This window comes from Petromyzon marinus, chromosome 11 (genome assembly GCF_048934315.1).
Source record: "Petromyzon marinus isolate PM22_M1 ecotype Great Lakes invasive population chromosome 11, UKy_Petmar_22M1.pri1.0, whole genome shotgun sequence".
In the NCBI taxonomy this organism is placed as follows: Eukaryota; Metazoa; Chordata; class Hyperoartia; order Petromyzontiformes; family Petromyzontidae; genus Petromyzon; species Petromyzon marinus.
In genome coordinates, this window is record NC_133677.1 from 3,445,874 (window position 1) to 3,470,868 (window position 24,995).

General features: G+C 42.9%; 1 protein-coding gene across 1 annotated transcript in view; it reads left to right on the forward strand.

Moving 5' to 3' along the window:
• The window catches only part of NHLRC2 (NHL repeat containing 2), a 44,909-nt gene that overhangs the window by 16,843 nt on the left and 3,071 nt on the right, over positions 1–24,995 (forward strand). Inside the window, exons 5-11 of the mRNA XM_032952328.2 lie at positions 920–1,041; positions 1,585–1,717; positions 5,378–5,471; positions 8,636–8,870; positions 13,922–14,044; positions 17,909–18,124; positions 21,246–21,450. Coding sequence (XP_032808219.1) covers positions 920–1,041; positions 1,585–1,717; positions 5,378–5,471; positions 8,636–8,870; positions 13,922–14,044; positions 17,909–18,124; positions 21,246–21,450 — 1,128 coding nt within the window. The remainder of the gene's footprint in view (positions 1–919; positions 1,042–1,584; positions 1,718–5,377; positions 5,472–8,635; positions 8,871–13,921; positions 14,045–17,908; positions 18,125–21,245; positions 21,451–24,995) is intronic.

Below are 24,995 nucleotides of genomic sequence, written 5' to 3' on the forward strand. Positions count from 1 at the left end.
TAAGTTATATTCAATTGATGTCATAGTGATATATCTACTAGTGTACCATAATGATTTTCTTGGCTATATATATAAAAAAACACAATCTTATCAACAACACTTAAAAGTCATATCTGACAACTTGGGACACCCAGTGTAGGTATGTAGCTACAAGACAAAAGCTATTTGTTTGTTTTTTACTGTCTCTCTTTCAAATGGGCATTTTTACATCTCAAGCAGGGTCAATGCTTGAGATATTAAGTCCCAAACGACATGGAACCTAAGGTTGTACCTCGCTTATTCGGATGACCAGTCTTGGGTACAAGTGAACAAAAGGCACTGCAGTAGATTTATCATGTTAGAAAGATTACTGCTAAATATACTTGCATGTATATTTAGCAGAGTGTAAAAAAGAATATGGTGTAATGCAAAGTCTGAAGGGACATCTCTCTGTGATGACGGATTTTTGTTGAAGGTTTTGGCAGACCGGTGGGGGGCATTCCGGCATACAACATCAGAGCACTTATAAATAAATAGTTTATTCTTACCATGGACATGCAGCCATTGCGTTATGTATGCACCTTCACAATGAACGTAGCTGCATTTGTTATTGTTGCTACAAACCCCACAACACAAAGAGTGTTCGAATGCACTTTTCACATTTTTGTATGCGTTCCTTTTCCCACAGGAGCAATGCAGCTCGGAGTCAGTTTTCAGGATTTTAATTATGGAATTGAAAAAATCGCTCACTTTATTTTCCACTTGTGCTCAGTGATGACTTCATTTGTCTTGCACTTGCGCTGAACCAAAATCTTAAATGGGTGTGAGAGCCTGTGTGCTATGTTTCCCGTCCGCTACCCCGCTTAATGATGCCTGGATTTACGTTACACTTGTCCTGATGCTACCATCACTGCGCTCCACCCACCTGGTCCCACCCCAGATCCCGAGCCGGGCTGTGTGGATGGGGAATTTTCAGAGGCTCGCTTCAGCTCGCCCCAGGGAGTTTGTGTACGGGGCCAGCACATCTTTGTGGCCGACACGAACAACCACCTCGTCCGGCTCGTAAGCCCCTCCCATGCGCATACATTTGTTATGAGCTACGTTTGGTGGCCGCGGTGGTGAGATGTTAACTACCTCACCTGGTATACAGGAGGTCGTTGGTTCGATCCCGACCCTGATGCCTGTATTTTTGGAGTTTGCATGTCTCTCTCGCTGTGGTCATGTAGATTTTCTCCGGGTCCTCCAGTTTTTCCTTCCCATTTATAAACAGGCCAAAATCAGTCGTGCTGTGCTGATATGCTTTTACATCCACGCTCCCCGCCTTCACCAACACGCACTGACCATCGTGACGAAGGATAGTTTTATTTTTTTACCTACGTGACTTTACCGAATAGCACCAAAGAGTATGGATCCTTGCAGTCACGAAAGCTTCAAATCTAGAATTGATAGTCAAATAACCCCCACAACCCACACGGCGTGGAGGAGGCGCCTCATCCAGCAGTGGATTAACGGAAAGGCTGTACGTGTATTTACATAAATGAAACTTATGGATTTCTCTTTGTCGGAACTGTTTTGGTCACTGCATGCCCACGTCTCTCACGACAGGTGGATATGGCAGAGAAGAGAGTGAGTACACTCGTCGGCACGGGGTCGCAAGGCACGGACAAGGAGGGCGGCCTTCCTGCTCTAAAGCAGCCAATCAGCTCCCCCTGGGACCTGGTCCTTGGCAGCATTGCAGGTCTGTTCCATGCAGGCTCAGCAAAGCACACACTTCGACAATAATAATAATAGCTTTAATAATGCCATTCTTTTTAGTACGCAGTTATTTCCGTCCAGCCCAAAGTCAACATTTTTCCTTGATGATGAATAATGAATAAAGCAGTAAGTATATGACTTGAGTAAAGTAATTGACATTTAGAATAATATCAACCCTTCCTCATCTTAATTGAAGAATCATATATATATTTATTAGCCGCAACGTGCAGGGAATATAAATTACCAAACATAAGGACATGTTGTACGTTTCTGTCTCATGAGGTTAATATTTCATAACATCCAATATTGATTCTGTTCAAAACAGAGGAAACTGACTTGTTTGTTATTATTTTAATGAACGATGGGAACCAAGGAAAATTGGACATGCTCTCTTCGCATGATGTCCGCCAAAGTAATCTTCATTTTCTTTGGTTCTTTCGGTAAAGTCACGTAGCATGAGAATAAAATAATAAAATAAAACAATAAAATTCTCACGAAGTTTCGGCCACAACACAAGTAGCCGTTTGCATGTTTTTTTCATTTGCTCACCTGATCTCTGAGTGACCTTCCCGACACAGGCACCAGCTTTGTCCGAGCACATCAAATTTTGGCCGTCTTGCGACATCACATGTGTTTTGTGCACTTATCAGATTGTGAGATCAATCTTGATTTGAAATCAAGTCCAGCCACAAATATTAAGATTGCTTATTAAAATGCATCTTTTGTGAAGGAACTTTGACCATGGGACATGACTGAAGTTTTCAAATTAATGATTAAGGAGCTGCGTTGGCAGTACAAATAATAAAAACAAAATGACATCATTATTCCTGCTTTGTAACATATATATCACAGGCTAACATTTAAGCAATGGCACCATTTTACAACAGAGAGCGAGATCGAAATGTATAGTTTAGTAATAGTTATACAGCGCAGTGTAAAGTGCCATATCAAATTTTAAGTCAGTCTTTCTGCACTATCCACTGAGCAAGAAGTTATTAACCCAAAATGTGAGCCCTCTGTATTTTATACTGCAGTGCTAGTGATTCATTTAATGAGTTTTATTGTCAAATGAGAGAAGGATCTCCCTCTAGATTGAGCAGAAACTCTTACTTCACTTCCCTTCGCCTGGATTTGAATGAGGCTTCCAAAAAAGTGCTGGCTCAGGACCCAATGGCATTGCATGCGCCCTCTCAACAATTCAGAAATCTGCCCAGGGTACTTTACTTCAAAAATAAACAAAACGTTTGTGAAAGACGCCTGCACTTTCGCTAATTTATGAAGGCTTTAAGCAGGGCCTCCGTAATTCCAGAAAGGTCACAGCTTTATTGGTTTAATGTTCTCATTAAATAATGGGTGAAATCTTCCACCTGTGCTTATGCGTATGGGTATATTTATTTCGTGGCCCAAAATGCTTCTTAGCCCTGACTAAAAGGCAATGCTTAAAATGTATGGAAATCCGCGATATCGAATTTATTCATTACAAAATTACACATTTCGAACTGCACCTACAAATGAAGGTAGTTGAGCGATTGTTTTTGTTCTTGCCACGTATCCATACACAGTTGATTGGCTTAGTCGCGGCACTGGCTGCACCAGTATAGAGGCTGCGTAGCCGCCTCGTGCTGCCTGTTATGAAGGCAACATGTGGCAGCATTCCTCGTTTCACGATTGCCCCGCGCCGCTGATGCTGCGGCCTTTTTTTTTCCCCGCCCTCTTCTTTTTGTTTGACCTCCACTGGAAGTATTACGTATTTATTTATTTCCAGCTGCTTGCAGCACCGTGCACTCCCGTCGTCGCCTTACAATTAAAACAATACAGTGCGAAAACGTCCCAAGAAAATCCCCGCTGGTAGATATGTGAGTAGAAGAACAACCTGAACTATTTGTATTTTGGAGTTGCTGTAAATTGATGTGTTAACAATGCCCCAGTTTCAGTAACCCCCAGCCTCTGTTTTGTGGGCGAAGCTGTTCTGGCTTTGGTTTAAGAAATTTCCAGTACCACTTCGCGTTTGTGTGCGGGTCTTGCCTGTAATCTGATGTTATTCCTGGGACTATTTTGGGCGCCCTATTGCTTGTTATTTTGTAATGTTATTCGTTTTTGCCGTCATTTGATTTTTTTTGTTTATTAATGGACTTACTGTTCGAGATTTTAAAGGCGTTTCAACGCAATGTTTTAATAAAATGTTGCCAAATAAACCGTATATTCAGTCTTCGATTATTTGTCACCATCAAAAATATAGAATTCCTCACTTAACAGTATATTATTCAAAAATGTAAAGTGACAGATACGGCTTATGCTTATTAAACTGTAGCAAACACGATTTAAATTGTTTATATTAACGACATTCAACTGATTTATTTATTTACACAATGTGTCTCTTCCTGCAAATAGGCAGCCAGACATTGAAATAATATACCTATCTGCCATACACAGATATTTTAAGCTAATTCATAAAATAAACTTAACAAAAGCAAGCAGTTTAAAAATCTACCACAATAGCTGTACAAGTATGTGCACTGATGTTCACTTGCATTATGGTTATGTAATTCCGCTGCTTGCATGAATCCAAAAACTTATTTTCAGACTTTTTACTTTCAGCAATAGACCAAATACCACAAGTAAACATCAGCAGAAACCCCTTAATCATCATTAACATTTTAAATGCTGTCAAGGACAATGGATGGCTTAATTAACGCTGTAGGTGGGACAATGTGGTGTTGACGTTGCCTCGGTCACGAAATCTTCATGTTCATTCTGGCATTCATCCCAAGTGCATCGGTTCCTCCTTGTCCTCACTGTCCACTCTTCTTTCAGGTCTACTTCATTCGCCTCCGTGTCCTTCCTGCTGGTATCCACCCATAGCTGCTTAAGTCTCTTTCACGCTTCCCTTTGTCCTGCCCCTTCGTTGCAACGTGCTCCTCCGTTCTACGTGTGTATGAATGTCTGTTGAACGTCTTTCGCACTGTACGTTGCCAACCACGCTAATTGGAGGTGCGTTCTACATGGCCAAACCTCCGCCTTAACCTTTTTACGCTCCTAATGTTGGGCACAGATGGGGAATGTTATTTGTCGCTCCGTCCTTTAGCATGTTGTTTTCATTGAATGCTGGCAAATGGTAATGTGTTCTAGCTTGAGGGAAAAGTGTGTGGTTTTTTTTAAGTGGCCAAAAATGTAAATTAGTTGTGCAATTTCTCAATCCTAATTACCCCTCCAACAAACTGTCATTAGCGTTGAGGATAAACAACTATTTTAAACAATAAAATGAGTTAAATGTTTTACTTTCGTAACTTATTTCACTAGTTTAAAATTCCTGAAATCTTGTTGGCTTTTACGTTTTTTAAACTTGTGCTTACACGTAAAAAATAATGTTAATGATGTATCAGTAACGGATTGTTTACCTCCCTGATCAGTAAAGAGCCCATTGCAGAAAACGAAACTTATTTTTCTATGCTAATAATTTCAATGACTGTTGCAAATTGATAACAAACTCTACATACATGTGTTGTATGTAATGGGTTCACATCACCCGTGAGACACTATGGGCCACTACCGTTCCCCGCAGTGTTACATAATAGATTCCCGAGTCGAATCCTTGCACCCCCATATACTTTCCGCGTCTCCTGCACTCATGACTGCCCCGCAGATGGTGAACCCGACAGTGTCCTGTTCATTGCCATGGCTGGGACACACCAGATCTGGGCATACTTCCTCTCAGACGGAAAACTTCCCCGCAGTAGGTAAGCGTGGCCACAATGCTTTTGTTAGAATCCTTAAGAAATGGGGCAGATGCCTAAGCTCAAACTGCGTAACTCTCCTGCTATGATGGAAATAGCTACCTCTATTTAAGCGCATGGGATTTCAACTTTTTTTCTCCTCCTCACTTCACTGAGTCCAACATTGACTGCATACATACTATCAAGCAGAGTCTCGAAAACACCAAAAAACCATCATGTTTACATAAGGCTTTTGTGGACTATGAAAATTGCATTTTATTCTGTGGAAACTGACACAGTTATTAAAGCATACACAAACGAATGTGTTGATTAAAAACAACAATATTTAAAGCTTTTGTGACTGCAGGGATTCATATTCTTGGTTCTTTCGGTAAAGTCACGTAGAAGGGAAACAATAAAAAATATAATAAAAAAAAAGAAAAAATATGAAACAATAAAATGTATTGTTTATTAAAGTTATTAACATTTTATTGTTTTAGATTTTTTGGAAAAAAGTGGCAGTTTTTTTTTCTTGCTGTGGTTTTCACACCTAATGATGATTGCTTGTGTTGCAGTCGAAACGTCGTAAGAATTTTATTGTTTTATATTTTTATTATTTTATTGTTTCCCTTCTACGTGACTTTACCGAAAGAACCAAGAATATGAATCTCTGCAGTCACGAAAGCTTTAAATCAAAACATAGATGTATCGAACATGCATAAAGATAGGACAGCTACACTGAGACTACATGAATAAATTAACAAAATACAAATCACAAGAGTATTCAGCTATTCACAGCACTTTTCGAAGATATTTTCCCAAACTCGGAGTGGAAAAATTAAAACGTAAAATATTAACCATCTCAGCTTTTCTGATTACACGTTCATGATTACAACCTATGGAAATGAACTGCAGGAAATTATTGATAATGGAATGGCAAGTCACAGGAGGGAACATGCCAAATAGGATCACCACTGTGGAGATGGAGCATTAAAATTAGCCCAAGTGAAGGAGCGAGATGGATCGTGGCAATGCAAGGCCATTAGGAATGGCACGACGTGGGGTGGTGTGAACAGATCACGATGCTTATGACAAATGCAACCATCTCAAGACTCTGTACAAAACAGTAGCATGCACATCGCGGGGCACACGGAGGTGAATATATTTAACCTATTACTATATTTATTTACTATATTTATTGTTGTAAGAGAAGAGAGTCATTGGTGGAGGAGAAGGAACAGAGGGCGGGGAGTCAGAAGCACGGATGGCCAGGGTGAAAGAGTTCCAAAGAATCAAGGGTGCAGCATAGGAAAAGGAACGACCTCGCCGCTGAGTGGAGATGAGTTGGGGCCTTTAATCAAAAGATATATGAATCAAAGTTTTGTTTTCAACAATTTGCAAATAAATACATATAAATATTAAGACATAATCTACGATTGTTTTATCCACCTTCATGAAGGCAGATTGATTTTTTTTGTATTATTAAACGTATCCATGCCGAGGTAAAAAAAAAAAACCTCTGCCATGTTGGAATGCTTTACCAGTCCAGGCCATCACAGTGCCGTTGGGAGTGCAACAGGGAAACTATTCAACAGGGGATGATTCTTCAGATCTCCGAGTTGCAGATCTACATGTGACTATATTTCCCCAGCGTCACAGCCAACGCTTAGATACATTGCAAAAATGTACACTCCTTAAATGTCTGGTAGGCATAAGATTTTACGTTTGCGTGTTTTCATTCTTTTTCGAAGCAGGTGGCCTAATGCTGTATATAAAAAAAATAAAGCGTATTTGGTGTCTGTGTGGCCTGTAATGTCGTTGCAGCCTTTTTGTAGTGAAGGGCCAACTGCCCTGTATGCCTAAATAATCTATCACGATCACCGCCGCCACGCTGGGAATGCAGTTTATTATGCGTGTGGTCCCCTTGAGATTTTAAACAGCAAACACCTGCATGGTTAAGCTACGTTAACACATGGCTAGACCATACTGCTTGTTTCTCTACAATTTGTTGTGGTCCACATTGTTGTGGCTGCTTACAGCTTTTAATAATAATAATGTACAGCCTTTTGTTGATTCACAAAGGGATGAGGGCCTCTCCCCCCACACTGTCGGTTGAAAGTGTTGTGGCCATATTTCATCACGCTGGTCAGTGCAGGTTGGTGACGGGGGGACCCAAGAATCGGTCAGATATAAATCGCCACTGATGTGAGTCGTGGCTGCTAGTCGAACTCTGGTTGACAGTGAAGTGTACTAACCACTCCACCGACCGCGCCACCCCCACAGCTGTTTCGAGACAACTTAATCACTGCTGCTTGCAAAGAGCGTTCTAAAAATGTCAGAGTTTGCACAAACTGCACAGCCATCCAAATGTGATGCGTTTTGGGACTCTTATTCTTGCCACGGCTCAAGTCTTATGTTGGTTTTCTTTTAAACTTCTTGCCCACAAAGGGTGGCCACCACTCATATGTTCTTGAGCGCGTACCTATTACCATGTGCGCTAAAACCCCAGCGGGAATCGCATGAGTGGCCGTTCACCTAGATCGATTATCTGTGCACCACCGCTGTGTGTTTGTGCTTCAGACTTTGTGGCGCGAAGGGAGAACGCACTTGATTCATTTGGCCAGCTTCTCTCGCATCCATGTGATACCGTTTGCATTTTCCTATCCCATGGGTCACTCCACTTTGGCTCGTTGAAAGCATGGCTGCTGTGCCCAGCATGACTTCTCCCTTGTTGTTTGTCGCTAAGTTTTAGTTTGCGAGATATTTTTTTATGAGGCGATCAAATCAATTTGTTAATGTGTCACTTCACAGTGACACATTAATTCATAGTTTACATCGTACGTGTTATATTCTTGGTTCTTTCGGTAAAGTCACGTAGAAGGGAAACAATATTATTTTATTGTCTTTCGGTAAAGTCACGTAGAAGGGAAACAATATTATTTTATTGTTTCTCTTCTACGTGACTTTACCGAAAGAACCAAGAATATGATTCCCTGCAGTCACGAAAGCTTTAAATCAAAATCGTACGTGTTAATTATGGCAGCCTTAATGGGTACCCACTAACTGCTCCTGTTTGTATGGCTATAATTGGGTGGGAGCGGGTGAGCGGGGAGCTTCGTGTGTGTCATCTGATTGTATTTGTGTGTTTTGGCATCGCCATCGTTCATTGGCATTTTCCCGTTCCGCAGCCAGGAGCACAAAGCAGGAACTTGCGTGCGATTGGCTGGAAGTGGCAACGAGGAGAACCGGAACAACTCATACCCACACAAGGCCAGTTTCGCACAGCCTTCGGGGCTCTCGTTCGCCCCTGAGGCTGGCGGTGGCTGCCTCTACGTGGCGGACAGCGAGAGTAGCACTGTGCGGGCCGTGTCTCTCCGCGATGGAGCTGTCAAGGCGCTCGTCGGAGGCGAGAGGGACCCCATGGTAACTGCGCGCTCCACAGATGAGTTTTCGATTCCCCACGAGACCATTCGTGCGCTTCGTATTCGTGCCGTTCTTCTAGCACAGGGGTCGGCAAACCAAAATAATGAGGAGACTGTGTTTTCGAATTCGGTCAAAGAACTCAAGATTTCAGGAGCCGCAATGCAATGTGGATACGAGACGGTGGGTCCTTAATAAATAACGTCACGAAGCAGTCCTTAAAGAGCCGCAGGTTGCCAAGCCCTGGTCTAGCAGATACTGTCTGCCAGTAGGGGGTGATGTTGACGTGGTTTTTCAACAAAAAGGTAACTTGTGGGTAACGTTTACATTTTGGACCATATTGCCGGCACACATGGCCTACTGTTTTTAGAATAACAGCACGGGATTTTGACCGTCTGCTGTGAAGCGCACTGCATGTATTTATTGAACCACGATCCTCTGAAACAGTTGGTAAGTGCGCTACCACTCGGCCTTGCGAAAGATGCCCATGCAGATGCACTCATGTTTGAAGTCTGAGTTGATCCAATTATGTTACACGGGACTAAATTTCAGCCAGGACTGTCCGGGTGAGTTTACATAAAATATTTTCATGCTCGGCACACCGCATCCAGTTTGGGTTTTGCTATGGCTGTGGCCACTAGTCACGTTCCTACTCCAGTCTACTATTGAGATGGAAAATATTCAGTGAGAAATTAAGCTTGCTTCCAAATACGTTATTGATGATGGCAATTGTTGACTGCGTGGGACTTTGCATAATTTATTAATTTCCATGCCTGTGTTGGCCAGATGCCTTACCTACCACATGGGATGATTATACATTCAGTACATCACCGTTATTTTTAACTAAGCGAGGGCCCATTGAGGCTCAAGTCTCTTAAGCAAGGGAGATCTCGGATATATACAAAGTAAAGTATAGTCAAAACAATATTCAGTCTAGAAAAAAAACTAACACAAAAATAATAATCCATATGCGGTAAAGCATGTTTCTCAACAATATATATAAAAAAATGTTTACTCTTACTTTTCATACAAATAAAGTACACTGTGTCAGTGGTGTAATTAAACTACAGCCCCCTAAGCCCATAGTCTCCATAGGACAAGTTGGTTATTAATACCGTCGGGGTAGTTTATATACATAAAGCAGCTTCCTATTTTATGTTTGTTTGTGATTTTACATAGATAAAGGGGAAAAAAACACGATTTTTTTTGCTCCTAGCTACTAAAAATCCAACTTTATTCAACATCACATTATGGTGGCAATTTAATTGGCTGTATTTTAGTTTTTTGCTTTGCATCTGTAATGTTTCATCAAGGCCTTCGATATGCGAATGATTTTGTCCTATTTTCAATGAAAACTTTAAATTACAGACCCGTTTCCTCTGCAAATCCTGGACATTTGCACAATTGCCCAAAGGAGGCAGTCTTAAAAAATGACACGATCCATGATTGCCTGTCTGGACATTGATGTCTAGCCTGATTGTTTCCGGGAAAATTTGACTCCAGGTGGGTGAAAGAATTAGCGGCCAGTAATAAGAGTGACACTGAGTTGGTGATGCTGCAAGCATTGGCCTGGGCTGGCTGCCAATCCCTAGATACCTGCAATCACGGGGGTTTGTGGCCAGCCGTGGGCTGTGTTAGGGGACAACAGGACTGAGTAGCTAACAAATAGAGATTGGTTAAATTGGACAGAGCTGCAAGTACATTTTAAACAGGCCCAGGGATAATGGTGTATATCAATGCGCCCTTGTGCATTAGCGGGACCCTGCTCAGTAGTTCGTCGTGAGCCAATGCATGAATGTGCCCAGTACTTAGCGATTTTTTTTCTCAGTTTTTTTTGTTGTTCCCCCAAGCAATCCTGCCGTGCGAGCGCTTAAATGTTTAGAATTGGAGCTTGTCTGAAAACAAACATGGGTGCTTTAGCATGTGCTTAATCGTTTTGTGTTTTTTTTTTACCCTTCATATGTAATAGAATGCACGTGATTAGGATTGCAATTGAATTAGTTTGTATCATTATTTGTGCCTTTATGGGACATGTCAAATGTTTTCTATAATAGAGGTTTTTTGGGTTAGATCGTGTAAATATATAAATGTGTCGTTAAAATTTGCCACCACCCGACACAGCCAAACTAGTAAGGGTTGTCACGTAAACGGAACATGCCAATTCGTAAAAAAAACAACACACATTTTGTCAATAAATGGACTATACAAATGTAGGTATCTATATAACAAAAAAAACATTTTGTTACATCATCATCACTCATAAGCTTTGGACAACGAATGCTTTCGATAGCTTGGGTTGACTGAAACCTTTCTGGCCAGCAGGAAAATGTAGGCTGAATGTCCTTTTAAATGTGGTGATTCATGCCTCCTAGTGCTGTAAGTATCATGGGCAATGTCTGTCTTTACCGCTTAAGTTTTTTTTGTTTGTTAAGAAGACAAATAAACTTGAGAAGAGTTTTAGCGTTCAGCAGCCGTTTCCATGATGTACTCGAACTAAAGTTAACAGGACATGTGATAGAACACGAATAAACGTTTGCCAGTTTGCATTTTCAAGTCTGCTCATGTTGCAGTTAATTGCTAAAAATGTAGCCTCAACAGATTATTTATTGAGAAAAATACGAGCATTTACTTTAAAATGTAAAAATAAATCAGTTGCACTGTATGGTGACGTTTGCAAAACTTCCTATCTTCATCTGCTGGATGAGCTCGCTGCCTTTCATGCTAAGCCACGTTCAATTTTTAACATTCAACCGTGAAGTTGTACGGCCAATTTTTCATTGTAAAGTGTAGTTGAACTCTACAAGATGTTTGCCACGTGAAGAAATCAAAATTGTATTATTATTATTTTCCCCCAAGTTTATTCAAATTGTTCTGGCAGTATGACGACGTGAGTATACAGGATCCATTCCGAATTCTCGCAGAGCGGTACAACCTCCCCTGTGTTAGACAACTGCCTGGGGATGGAGATCTCGCGTAACTACTTCTAAGATCACTCCAAGTGACGTATTAAATTCTCACAAATGAAGTACTGCACTTTGCCACATGCGCTGCTATAGAGAAATGTTAGTGGAATGGCACTCAAACCAGGTATATTTCAAATCTCTGAGCTGGCATTGAGACATTGCATAACAAAATCTAATTTAATGTGAGAATTTGTGCAGCCATCAACAATTGGCCTAAGACCATCATCTCACTACACTTGAGAACCTGGTTTAATCATGGGCGGCTAAAACCTGGATTTGAACTGAGGCTCTCAGTGCTGGCGGTTCAATTCCCTGAACCCTGAGTCACCCAGAACATTTCAATATTTATTTTATATTTTTATTATTTTATTGTTTCCCTTCTACGTGACTTTACCGAAAGAACCAAGAATATTTATTTGCCTGTTCACTTTTAGCGTGAGGGAGGCCATCTTTGTAAGGATATATTTCTCAGAAGTGTATGCTTCTGCTGATGTAATCCCTGAGCTGTCTCGGGGGGACCATCGTACTAAGGTCGATGTTGCACTTGTGGATTTCTTACCCGCTGTGCAAGAGCCTGGTGGACTGGTTGCGTAGTCCTTAGCGCACTGCGCTGAACCCCGGTGACTCAAGTTCGATTCCTGGCTACGGCTAACAGCAGTGGCCCTGTGAAATATGCACTGATCCTGTCCTGCCCCCCCAACCCATCGCTTCACCAACTTCCAATGACCAGCATGGTTAAGTATGGTCAAACAATCCCTATGACTGACGTGATATGGGGAGGACTTCTACAACAGTGGATTGAAAAGTGCTGTAAAAGCCACCTGTATAAAAAGTTTATACGTTTTATGCATGGGTTTAAAAAAAATAATTCTTGCACAGCCGTGGAAAGATTAATGCTGTGGTTATGGGTACTATGACAGCAAGGGGTAAATGTAAAATACAGATGTTGCTAATGGTTATATAAAATGGTTTCATCACAAGTAATGGAGGGACATGGTAAAAAATTGCTTTCTAAAACCGGAGTCAGTCATGCAATAAAGCCCTGCAACACCCCTCTCTATCCCTCCCACCCATACATATTCATAGCAATGAAAAATGAAATGTTCTTCGTCAGGCTCTGTGTTTTGGGTCAATTCAACCTTCGGTGTGCATCTGGATGTGATGCCCAATTGTTTCTGGCGGCAGCATAACAAATGATGAATACGTAACGCTTATTATCAAGCCTTATGTCTGGCAATACGGGTTGTGAATGATAATGTGATTCTTTTCATGATTTTGTTGAAAAAAACATTGGAGTAAATAGGCAGTATTCATTGCACGAAGAAATAACGTTGGTAATATTGTTTTTGTTATTGCAGTGCATTCGTATTTTCTGCAGTTCTCAATTACTCTTCATTGTTAACCTGAAAACAAATATTGTACATCTTCTTCCAGCGTGTGCATGATTAAACAGTCTTAACCGATCATATAAATATGAAGCAAAATGAAATACTAGTAAGCTTTTTGGAACCCTATATTTAAAAAATAAGTTTTATATTCTTTTAACATATCTTGTCTTTAAATTATTTTGGCTGAACAGGAATGGAAGCGCAAACGGAGATGCATTTAAATTTAAGTACGTGAACAGTTTCAGAATAAGGTCATACAGTAATTTAAACTGAAATTTTTAATATTTGATTTTGAACGTTGGCTCTATGTATCCGTTATGTTATTTTTAGCCAAGACTAAGATCCCCTAAAGCCTTAACAGACTCTTCGGGCAAGTCCTGTTAGCGAGTACCTATGAAGGTCAGCACGGCACACAAGGGGGTGGGTGGCAAGCACCATGCCAGGCCATCGTTGTTTCCTGAGTGGCAATGTTTACACATCGCACAAGCTACTTATATGAGACTGGGTCAACGAAGACGATACCCAGAGCTGGTGTTGGCCGTGCCTGAGAATCGATCTCGGGTTGGCAGCTTCGCAGCGCAAGCGCGTTAACCACCACGCAACCGCTCCACGTGTGCACAAGTTGCGCAACAATTTCCTTTGATGACCTCGATGGTGCATCGATTGAGCGACCGTCTTTCTCTGTGATGGGGGGGGGAAACAGAACCTGTTTGCGTTTGGAGACGTGGATGCGAAGGGCGTGGACGCCAAACTGCAGCACCCGCTGGGCGTGGCGTGGCACCCGACGCATCGCCTGCTCTACGTCGCCGACTCCTACAACCACAAGGTGAGGCGTCGCACGGTCCCGCACCCTCCGCCTTCCAGCGTCCTCGGCGGTTTCCATCAAACGTGTTGGAAGGATGAGAAAAGCCCTAAAGACAAAGCTGTGTACATTACGGGCCAGATGGCAAGGCTGTCCCCACGTCGTGGCTCATTTAAGACCATCAGAGAGTGAGCCCCCCCCCCGGGGCACTGGGGTGTTAATTTCTCAGTGATTGGAAGAGCGGCTGGCGAATATTAATCTTTATTTATTGAGTTACTTTGATCCATTAATGCTTTTTACGCTGGGTTTCGAATGCTATTTTTCAATGGCCACTGCGAACCAGGCTGTGTCGACCTAGGAATTGCCCATATGACTTACAGGATCAGCGCTAAGGCCATGGGCCTGTGTCCGCATATTCTGTGGGTTTGGCCCCATTTGCTATGCCCTTCCCTACCACTTCCCTCTCTCTACCCACTGTGAGCGGGTGTGGAGGGTGAGGAATCGATGTACATAGAAAAAAAAAGACCTTAGTAATAATTACAAGCAATTTTAAGGCAGGCTTTGGTTGCGATAAAGTAGGCGACTATAAGCTATAATATATCCATTTTGTAAATTTCCCGCTGTGTTATTCACACAAAACATGGTCCTGAAGTTGAATTAAGTGAGGGATGTCGCTGGCCTCTCATATCAGGACTTGTTCTGAGGTCAGCCCAGGTAAAAGCTCAGGTTGCCGTAGGAACTTAAACAAGCCCTCTTTGCATGCACACGGTAAATAAAGTTATTTCCACTTGAGTGGTTTTGCAAGATTTGGCAAAATTGGTGATTTTAAAATGTAAAGAAAATTGAATTTCAAACTAACATGAACCAATTCAAAAACTGCTAACTTAATATTGTCACACTAATCCTCCCACTGTCATCCCACTGAAGTGCCCAACGGGGTAGTCTCAATACAACTCAATTTAGTGGGAAAGCAGTAATGTGTTTGGAATGCAGGGGAGGCAGGAGAAAGTGTTATTTTACACTGAGACCCAACCCTGACTGTGGCAGAAAGTTTAAATTTGAGTTTCTGAACTGCTGTTGTTGTGGCACTGTGGGAATGAGTTACACATGGCAAAGGTTTGTAATCATTACTGTGCAAGTGTCCTCCAAACCTGTTAATGTTGTGATTTAAGAACAACTGTAAACGTGCTTTTACAGCTTATAAATTGCACTGTAGGTCTTAATTTTTACGCACTGCTTGAATGCAAGCTACCATTTTACACAAGTCCTTCCGTAAAGAAGTGCAATAAAAATGAACTTTGTTGAGGCCAACACTGTGGTAGGTGAGGAGATAAAATTAACCTTGGGCCCCAGCCCACTTGTATGAACAAAAATAATTTTCGAAAGTAGACACTAAACCCAGAGACTCTCATATTGGTTGGGCCATGCCCATGTGAGGTAAGATTTACGCTTAGCGTTTTGCAGAGGCCTGTGAGCCGGACCACCCCGTGGCGCTGTCTAAACTTTTTTTTTTAATCTCAAAGCTGCGCCGTTTTGGCTCAAGAGATTTTCACACGAGAGGCCGCACCACTCGTCGGGTTTGACGCGCGTAATAGGATAACGCGGTGTGGGGGTAAAGCCCCCTGGGATGTGGTGGGCCATTCGTGTGCCTTGCGGCACTTGCCTCCTACGCGAGGTTTGCGGTGGATGCGAGCCACAGCCGGACGCTTCGCCAGGGGCGCCGGCGGTTGAGTAGAGGGCCCTGCTGCATGAGAGTGCACCACTTAGGGAGAACGTAAGCTGCTAAGAGGAGGGAAATGTCAGACATCTTGCCGAACAATGCACGCTTGGTTCGGCCCGATGGAAAAAAAAAACAGCGGAGAGCCAAACGTGTAGTTGTTGCAGTCTCACCGTAGATGTAAAATAGGCATTTAATTATTCACTTTCACCCACCTCCATGCCAGTGATTGGATGAAGTTTTGCGATTTTGATAATTGTTTTTTTTTACCCTTTTATCTGGCAACAAAACTGACACCTTTTTTTTACAAGGAGTCATGTTTACATTGACCACAATACCTACGGTCGGAACGCAAACAAAAAACAACAACTCTGATAATGTATGTGGCACTGTCCTTGAAATTGATTGGTCAACACCCGAGACAGCTTTCTTTAGAGCCTTGTCTCACATGGTGTTGGACCAGAAGACGCCAAAAGGCGCACAACTCAAATTATGGTGCATTGCCTTTGAGTTGTGCGCCTTTTGGCGTCTTCTGGTCCAACACCATGTGAGACGAGGCTCTAAAGAAAGCTGTCTCGGGTGTGGACCAATCAATTTCAAGGACAGTGCATACATTATCAGAGTTGTTGTTTTTTGTTTGCGTTCCGACCGCAGGTATTGTGGTCAATGTAAACTTGTAAAAAAAAGTGTCAGTTTTGTTGCCAGATAAAAGGGTAAAAAACCAATGATCATATTTTGTTACTGGCAAATGTTTTGCGATTTTGTTCACGATTCGTTTAAGTATTTTTATTTTTATTTTTTTACCATCTCGTTTGTTCCGTTATCCTGAATGTTTAATGAGTTTGTACTTCGCATAAAATGCGTACAAATCATAGTAAATTGATTCTCACACCGTTCGGTGCGTGTTTAGTTAACCAAAAAAAACCCGGTGAATTGATGTGTCGTTACTTGTTCAATGTCACAGCCTGAAAACCACAGTGCTTTAGTGACTCTTTGCTATATACAGAGCCCTAGGATAAACTGGGTGTGTGGAGCAATGCATATTTGGTTGGTTAATATATGGTCATAGACTCAAGAGATCGTGGGATTCATTGATAGACCTAATGAGTGCTGACACTTATCTGATTTTGTATTAATACCTTTTATAGTCTCTTCATCAACTCTACGGTGATTGTAGGGATCCTCTGCTGAGGTTTATGCAACCTAAACGAATGTTCTCTGTTTATTGTGTTTGCTGATGAACTCAATTGTACCCGCACCCCCTCCCCCATTCTTGTTTCTCATTTCTTATTGTTTTTCGAGCATGTGCGATTAATTTGGCTTTGTTATCGTTGTAATTTTAAACATGTGGCTTTATAAATGAACTCATTGATGCCATGTGTTAACAGAAAGTCTGCTCGGGATGTTCTCACCTATACAACTCAACAACACAAAATACATTTTCTGGCTACCATGCAAACCCTTTCTTCGGATCTGCGCTACTTTTGGAACACTCGCTATGTAGAGGTTACTCGCTTTTGAGTTGAGATGAACAATGTATACCCCTCCACGACCTGATGTTTTTACATCTCGGAAGCTAAATAGTGTTTTAGAGCCTGGTTAGTACTTGGTGTTGTAGGCTTGAACTGCTGCGTGGCGAGGAGATGACATTGTTGCGATGGGTTTAATCTATCTGTGCGGAACTTTTGTGTGTTAATCCCTCATATGTTTGGTTTCTCCGGGTTCTCGAATTTCCTCCAATGTGTCAAACACTAATTAATTTAATTGTCCAAGCCTCCTAATGCAGAATCCACCTGAAATGGAGTGTTGAGACTCCTCAGTGAGCCTTTCTGGTTAAAGAAAATATATAATTTTATTGCCTATTACCAAATCACCCAGAACGCACCCAAATTTATTAGATCTTGGAAGTTATGCGGAGTTGAGCCAGCTTAGATGGGCAGGCACCAGATGGCAGTGCAGCAAAAGCCATCGTTGTACTGTACTTCTGTGCTCCCACGTCTACGCTCTCCGCCTTCACCAACCCGCGCTCACCAGCGTTGTGAAGTGTGAACCAACAACCTCGCAAACTCCGCACGGCATGGGGAAGGCCCTCGCTTGGCAGTGCGTGCCAATCCTTTTGTTATTGCAATTTGTTTTTGTCGTCGTCTTGTTCCTCATTCACCTCTGTGGAGATTAAAGCCGTGGACCCCAGCACAAGGGCGTGCGTGACCCTGGTGGGGTCGGGACGATCCCCGGACGGCGGCCCCTCGGCCGCCCCGCTGGGACGCGACACGCTGGCCGAGCCGGGCGGCCTGTGCGTGGGCGACGGCGGGAAGGTGCTGTACGTCGCCGACACCAACAACCACCGCGTGTGCGTGGTGGACCTGGATACGAGCGCCGTGTCCACGGTGAGCCACCGTCGAGTGTCCGCGTCGCCCAGCGTGGCGTTGGCCGTCGAGGGGGGGTGGGAGCTGTGCTGTGGAACTTGGCCACGCTGGGGCACAGAGGTTGTAGGGGGCGCCGGGCTACAGTGAGGGAAAAAAGTATTTGATCCCCTGCTGATTTTGTACGTTTGCCCACTGACAAAGAAATGATCAGTCTATAATTTTAATGGTAGGTTTATTTGAACAGTGAGAGACAGAATAACAGCAAAAAAATCCAGAAAACGCATGTCAAAAATGTTATAAATTGATTTGCATTTAAATGAGGGAAATAAGTATTCGACCCCTCTGCAAAACATGACTTAGTACTTGGTGGCAAAACCCTTGTTGGCAATCACAGAGGTCAGACGTTTCTTGTAGTTGGCCACCAGGTTTGCACACATCTCAGGAGGGATTTTGTCCCATTCCTGTTTGCAGATCTTCTCCAAGTCATTAAGGTTTCGAGGCTGACGTTTGGCAACTCGAACCTTCAGTTCCCTCCACAGATTTTCTATGGGATTAAGGTCTGGAGACTGGCTAGGCCACTCCAGGACCTTAATGTGCCTTTTCTTGAGCCACTCCTTTGTTGCCTTGGCCGTGTGTTTTGGGTACATGGCCCCATCCATCGTCCCTTTGATGCGGTGAAGTTGTCCTGTCCCCTTAGCAGAAAAACACCCCCAAAGCATAATGTTTCCACCTCCATGTTTGACGGTGGGGATGGTGTTCTTGGGGTCATAGGCAGCATTCCTCCTCCTCCAAACACGGCGAGTTGATTTGATGCCAAAGAGCTCCATTTTGGTCTCATCTGACCACAACACTTTCACCCAGTTGTCCTCTGAATCATTCAGATGTTCATTGGCAAACTTCAGAGGGCATGTATATGTGCTTTCTTGAGCAGGGGGACCTTGCGGGCGCTGCAGGATTTCAGTCCTTCACGGCGTAGTGTGTTACCAATTGTTTTCTTGGTGACTATGGTCCCAGCTGCCTTGAGATCATTGACAAGTTTCTCCCGTGTAGTTCTGGGCTGATTCCTCACCATTCTCATAATCATTGCAACTCCACGAGGTGAGATCTTGCATGGAGCCCCAGGCCGAGGGAGATTGACAGTTCTTTTGTATTTCTTCCACTTGCGAATAATCGCACCAACTTTTGTCACCTTCTCAACAAGCTGCTTGGCAATGGTCTTGTAGCCCATTCCAGCCTTGTGTACGTCTACAGTCTTGTCCCTGACATCCTTGGAGAGCTCTTTGGTCTTGGCCATGGTGGAGAGTTTGGAATCTGATTGATTGATTGATTGCTTCTGTGGACAGGTGTCTTTTATACAGGTAACAAGCTGAGATTAGGAGCACTCCCTTTAAGAATGTGCTCCTAATCTCAGCTCGTTACCTGTATAAAAGACACCTGGGAGCCATAAATATTTCTGATTGAGAGGGGGTCAAATACTTATTTCCCTCATTAAAATGCAAATCAATTTATAATATTTTTGAAATGCGTTTTTCTAGATTTTGTTGTTGTTATTCTGTCTCTCACTGTTCAAATAAACCTACCATTAAAATTATAGACTGATCATTTCTTTGTCAGTGGGCAAACGTACAAAATCAGCAGGGGATCAAATACTTTCTTCCCTCACTGTACAAATGAATAGGGGAATAAATGTATAGGATTGGGGTAGGGGGGCGCGGCCCGTTTCATTCCTCGCACCAGGGCCCATGCCGACCACGACGCTAGGCCACCGGCATGACCGCCACCTATTTATGCTATTCGGGTACAGATCACGGTCGCGCTGCTAGAGGCGTCGGGCGTATAAAATCTCGTTCGTGTTTACAAAGCGTGACAAGTCTCTTGACAAAAGAGTTCATCGTTTTGTATGGTGCGCTTGGACTGGTGAGGCGGCATTGAGGAGGGTGCTGGACCGAAAGATGAGCACTCTTGTGAAAATACCGGGACATGAATCACTCGCAGGCTGGTGGGGGGGGGGGGGGGTATTGTAAGGGGGGTGGGGTGGGGGGGCGGAATAATGGGATTTGCTCGTCTCGGTGATTCATTAAAAAAATGGACATAGTAAAGAAGGCTCGGTCTTTGAGGAATTCTTGAAATGTATTCGTTGGTGTCTGTGGCATAGTTTTGGTTGAGTTATTAATGTAAGCAGCGGCCTTTGCAAGAAAAATGTCCGTTTTCATGCTTGATTTTTCTCCCGTTTTGGGACTTGCTTCCATCAATGTCCCCCTATCTAATATTTATCGCTGGTATCTTGAGAACCAATTTCCTTATTTTGTGATTTCTGTATATCTAGGTTGTACACGTGGCTTTGGAGGCATTAATCTTCTCTAAATCTGGCAGACTAATCCCCCTCCTTCCCCTGAACCCATCATTTTTTTAAACTGATGAACACCCGTGCACATACGTACATGCCGGTGTGTTCTGTACCGTCCACCTGTATCGTGTAGATTTGAAAATGTTTTAAGTTGTTTCTCTTTACGGTATTATCACTCACTCCAAATAACCTCTTAACCCACTTGCACACTCGTAATAATAATGATAATTGACAGGCCTCTCTATGTCGTGTCGAATCTGGGAGTTGTTTGACCAAACTTTACCGCACCGATCATTGTGGGTTGGTGATGGAGGGACCCAGGACCGGTTCGGATATCACTTGCCCACTGATGTTTGCATGGACCAGGAATTGGGTTCATAGTGCAGTGCGCAAAATCACTCCACTGCTCGCTCTTTGTTTGCAAAGAGCGAGCCATAGTCATTTTATCAACAAGCTTAGATCATCATTTGCAGAAATACCTCGAAGTACACAAAAGCATAATTCATATTTCACACGCAATTCCCAACGTAATACTTAAAAAAAAATTAGTTCACATATTAGGTCATGTGAGGTGGCATTGTGATTACAAACAATATCACTCAAACCTTTGCCATAAAAGACCCGTTGAGATGTAACTGACTTATAACTGCACTCAATACTTTATCAGATTGTTTAGAACATTCACATTGTTTTTGGTCACAATAATAACAATGAAGAGGATAAGTACATTTGTTTCCTAGGCCCTAAAATCTTTATTTGTCTCCCCCCCCACCACCTCCCCCCCCCCCCCGACAGTTGCCAATTCATTTTCCGGACACGGTGGACAAAGTGGAGTCCGACAGCGGCCCTGTGCGGTCGCTGCTGCCGCGATCGGCCACCACGCATGCCGTGGCGCCGGTGGTGGTGGCGGTCGGGCACGCGGTCTCGCTGGTGCTGGCGCTGAGTCTCCCTGAGGGGGCAGCTCTCACGGCAGGAGCGCCCAGCGCATGGCAACTTCTCGGTGCGCGGAAACCCCCGCGCGTGTGTGCAAGGAGAGACGCACCTTTGTGATCCCGTAGCAAATTATCAAGCGTGTCGCCTCTCTCGAGCGAACGTGAGGCAGCGCTTGTCAGCTGTCTACGGCGCTCTGAGCCATTACTTGAAATTCCACATATGGCATGTAGTCTGTGCTACGCCCGCACAATTGGCTTTGCTCAAAATTTGTACCCGTTTTGTCAGCTCTGGAGGGATAAATGGCTGAGTGAATGCCCGACTGATATTTAAACTCACAACCCTCCGATTAAGAGCTTTGTGCTTTAATTGCCACGCCACCTACCCGGATTTACAATGCACTTGTTAATCCATCCCCACCTATCTCCCATTCCGGGTTTTAGCAATGAGTTTGTTGACGCACTGTGTTGGCAGCTTTGATCATCATCCCGCACCTCCAATTAGCACGGTTGGCTTTGTATAGGGCGAAAGAAGTTCAACATACACGCATACATAATTATCTCCCTCCACCTATCCCTGCCCTGATTCTCACAGATTAGCTGGCTGTAGTTGTTTAAGTCTGTCCAGTCTGTTAGTTTGTGGACCCAAGTATTCCTTGCAGTGGCCTCTTTTTGTTGTCCCCATAATGGTTTCTTGTTGGACGCTCGTGTTTACCGGGTCTATCGATGCACCCAAAGAACGGCAGTTTTCTTCATTTAATGGTGGCTAAAAGTCGATGTTTCTGTCCTGAATGGAAGTAAATTTGGCTCCATTCTCGTGGCTAATTGTGTGCGCTGTCCATGGCGTTTGCAGTAACGTTGCGAGCCCCACGATTTATACCACCCGTTCGGATCCTGAGGGCACACTACAAGAGCGTACCACACTGTACACTTTGTGTTGAACACACTTCGATATGGGGTGAAATGAACATGATCAGTGGAATGAGGGACAAGCAGACATCAGCAAAAAATACATAGACAATTCTTAGATCAAATAAACAATCATACGCATTTAATCCCACGTATTGAGTTAACACATCTAAACAGCTAGAGTTAGAACTATACATAATTACAATGCAGCTGCAAAGCGTAAGAATAAGTATGTTTTTATGGAGAAAAAAAGTCCTTGGTGTAATACTATTTTTTCGCTTGTTATTCTTCATTTAAAAGTGGACGGATTAACAATAGACCAAAAATTACCTTCAAAAAAATTCCCCATTTCAAAATACACACATTTTGTATTTTTTAGAGGCCATGACCCGACCTGGACAGCGGGCAAAGAACGTCGAATGGCATGATAGGTTGCTTGTTATTTCGCACTCGAGACGCCTATTGATAGATGGCTCAATTATAGTATTTTTAAAATCGTCATTGTGGGGTACTGCAATTGATTTAAAATACGTTTTCGTCATTACATAAACCAGGACTGGCCACGGATTTGTGCGGGGCACTCGACTGAGGCGGAGGGTGGGCGTGGAAGAGGCATTATGACAGTCGGCGCTGCGAAGCGCGAATTGTATCAACGCAGTTGGATGTGGGTGATGTCATCACGCAGATAGATGCGGTGACGTCACCAGCGCGTATTGGGCCGGCCCACGTGCCGGCCACCAAATTGAATATTACCGTAGTATGATACCGCTGCTGATGCATGTCAATGTTTGCATGTCCTTTTAACTTAAAAAGCAAAGGTAGTGCAAGCACGAGACTTTTGTTTTTTAAGGTTATGTTATTACCGTTACAGAGACGGCACCAAAGCCGCAGCTAAAGCACATTGAATTAAATGTATATACTTGAAAATATTATTCTATACCAAAAAATATTATTGTAAATCGATAGTTCTGTTGATTATTTTCTTTAAAATAGCTTTTTGGAGTTTTGCTGAACATCGGTCATTATTTTGTCCCGTTCAGCGATACTGCGGTGTGAGAACTCAGCTGCTAAAGACCATCCGGCATGGCGTGGGCTTGTTGCGACCTTATGCTCCACAGGGAGCGAAAAGGAGTAAGCTAAGCCTCTTTTTGAGTGCCCAAATAGTGTACATCAGATGTATTGTTTAGCGTCTTTAGGAGTGCCTCGGTTACAGTTTCACAAAAACAAATGTGCGGTTTGCAAAGGAATGTGATAAAATTGGCTGCTGTTTGTCGTAATTCAAACACTGAAATCGAAAGGGCAGCTTTAAAAAACAAAATCACAATTTTTTTTACTTTCTGGTCAAGAGCACAGACTCTCAATATACATAGATAAAAGTTAATATAGAAAATACTATAATAACGGTAATACAATAAGATGATAACAAATCCAAACTGTAGGCACAATTGCTATACATGAAGCAACTCCTGAACCCATTGAATGGATTACCATACCTAACATACGCAGAAACTCTTTTGTTGGTTGCTGTTCAGATGCCGTATGGAAGCGAGAGTCTAAACAATAATAGCAACAACAACAAAACTGAAGGGGTAAATAATTAAACATTGGTGGAGGATAGGATGTCTCTGCAAATGGAAATGTAGTGTAGGAACAAGGGAGTGGAGGCCGCTGTGCCGGATGAGCTCTGCACATGGGCGTTGATGAAATGTGATTAAGCCATCTGGCTTTGGCCGCATTGTTGGAGCCTTGCATACATTCTCACCAAACAATTTGTTTCGCTGTTGGGTTCGTGGCTTGCCCGCCTTCCTGGCTTTGCTGGATTAATGTAATTTTTTTTCTACCATATATGCGCCAGTGGAAATTCCAGGTGCTACTATGATGCGTCAGAAATTGTCCGAAAAATAATTCAATAGATTCCTTTTGCACGGCAGTCGCACGGGCAACGTCGGAGGGGTCCATTCACAGCTCTCGAATGTGCAGGAAATTGTTGCACTGCAAATGCGATGTCGATTTGGAACCTCTATATATGCCTGGACAACTGCATGCATCTTCATTCGCAAGATTGCTGCATGCAGCCAGCAAGAATGTATCCAGTACTGCATTTAATTTTGTGTATGTATTGGTATTTGTGCGTAACTCATATGTAAACTCTCTAAGGTTGCAATAAGAACTATGTACACACATGGTTCTGTCACCATTCGTGCATTAACGAATTGTCAATTTGATTCAAGAACTGAATTTTTTTTTTTTACCTTGTTTATATTTCTCTTATATTCGATATGTCGTATGTTCTGCCTCGTTCCGTTTAAATAATTTTCATCAGCTCAAAGGTAACATTCCGTATTGCATTATATGCATCTATTGTAACTAATCAATTGATACACGCACAATTCGATGCCTGGATCGCAAGCATTACATTTATTTTGATTCATTTATTGGTGAATCGTCAACACATCTCAGGTATACACTGTTGACATCTTTAGAGTTTCGGCATTGCATCTCATTGCGTATTTCAGCATTACTGCCAATTTTATCTGTTTAAACATGCCCCTTCGGTGTATAGCATTGTGGAGCCTCCAGCTGTGATTATTGAAAAATTTGGCTCGATTATGGGCATATGTCTCAATTACAACTCTCAACAATGAACTGCCCCCACATCTGAGCCGTGTAACTCGAATCCTGCCATATAGTCGGCGTTTCTGTTTAT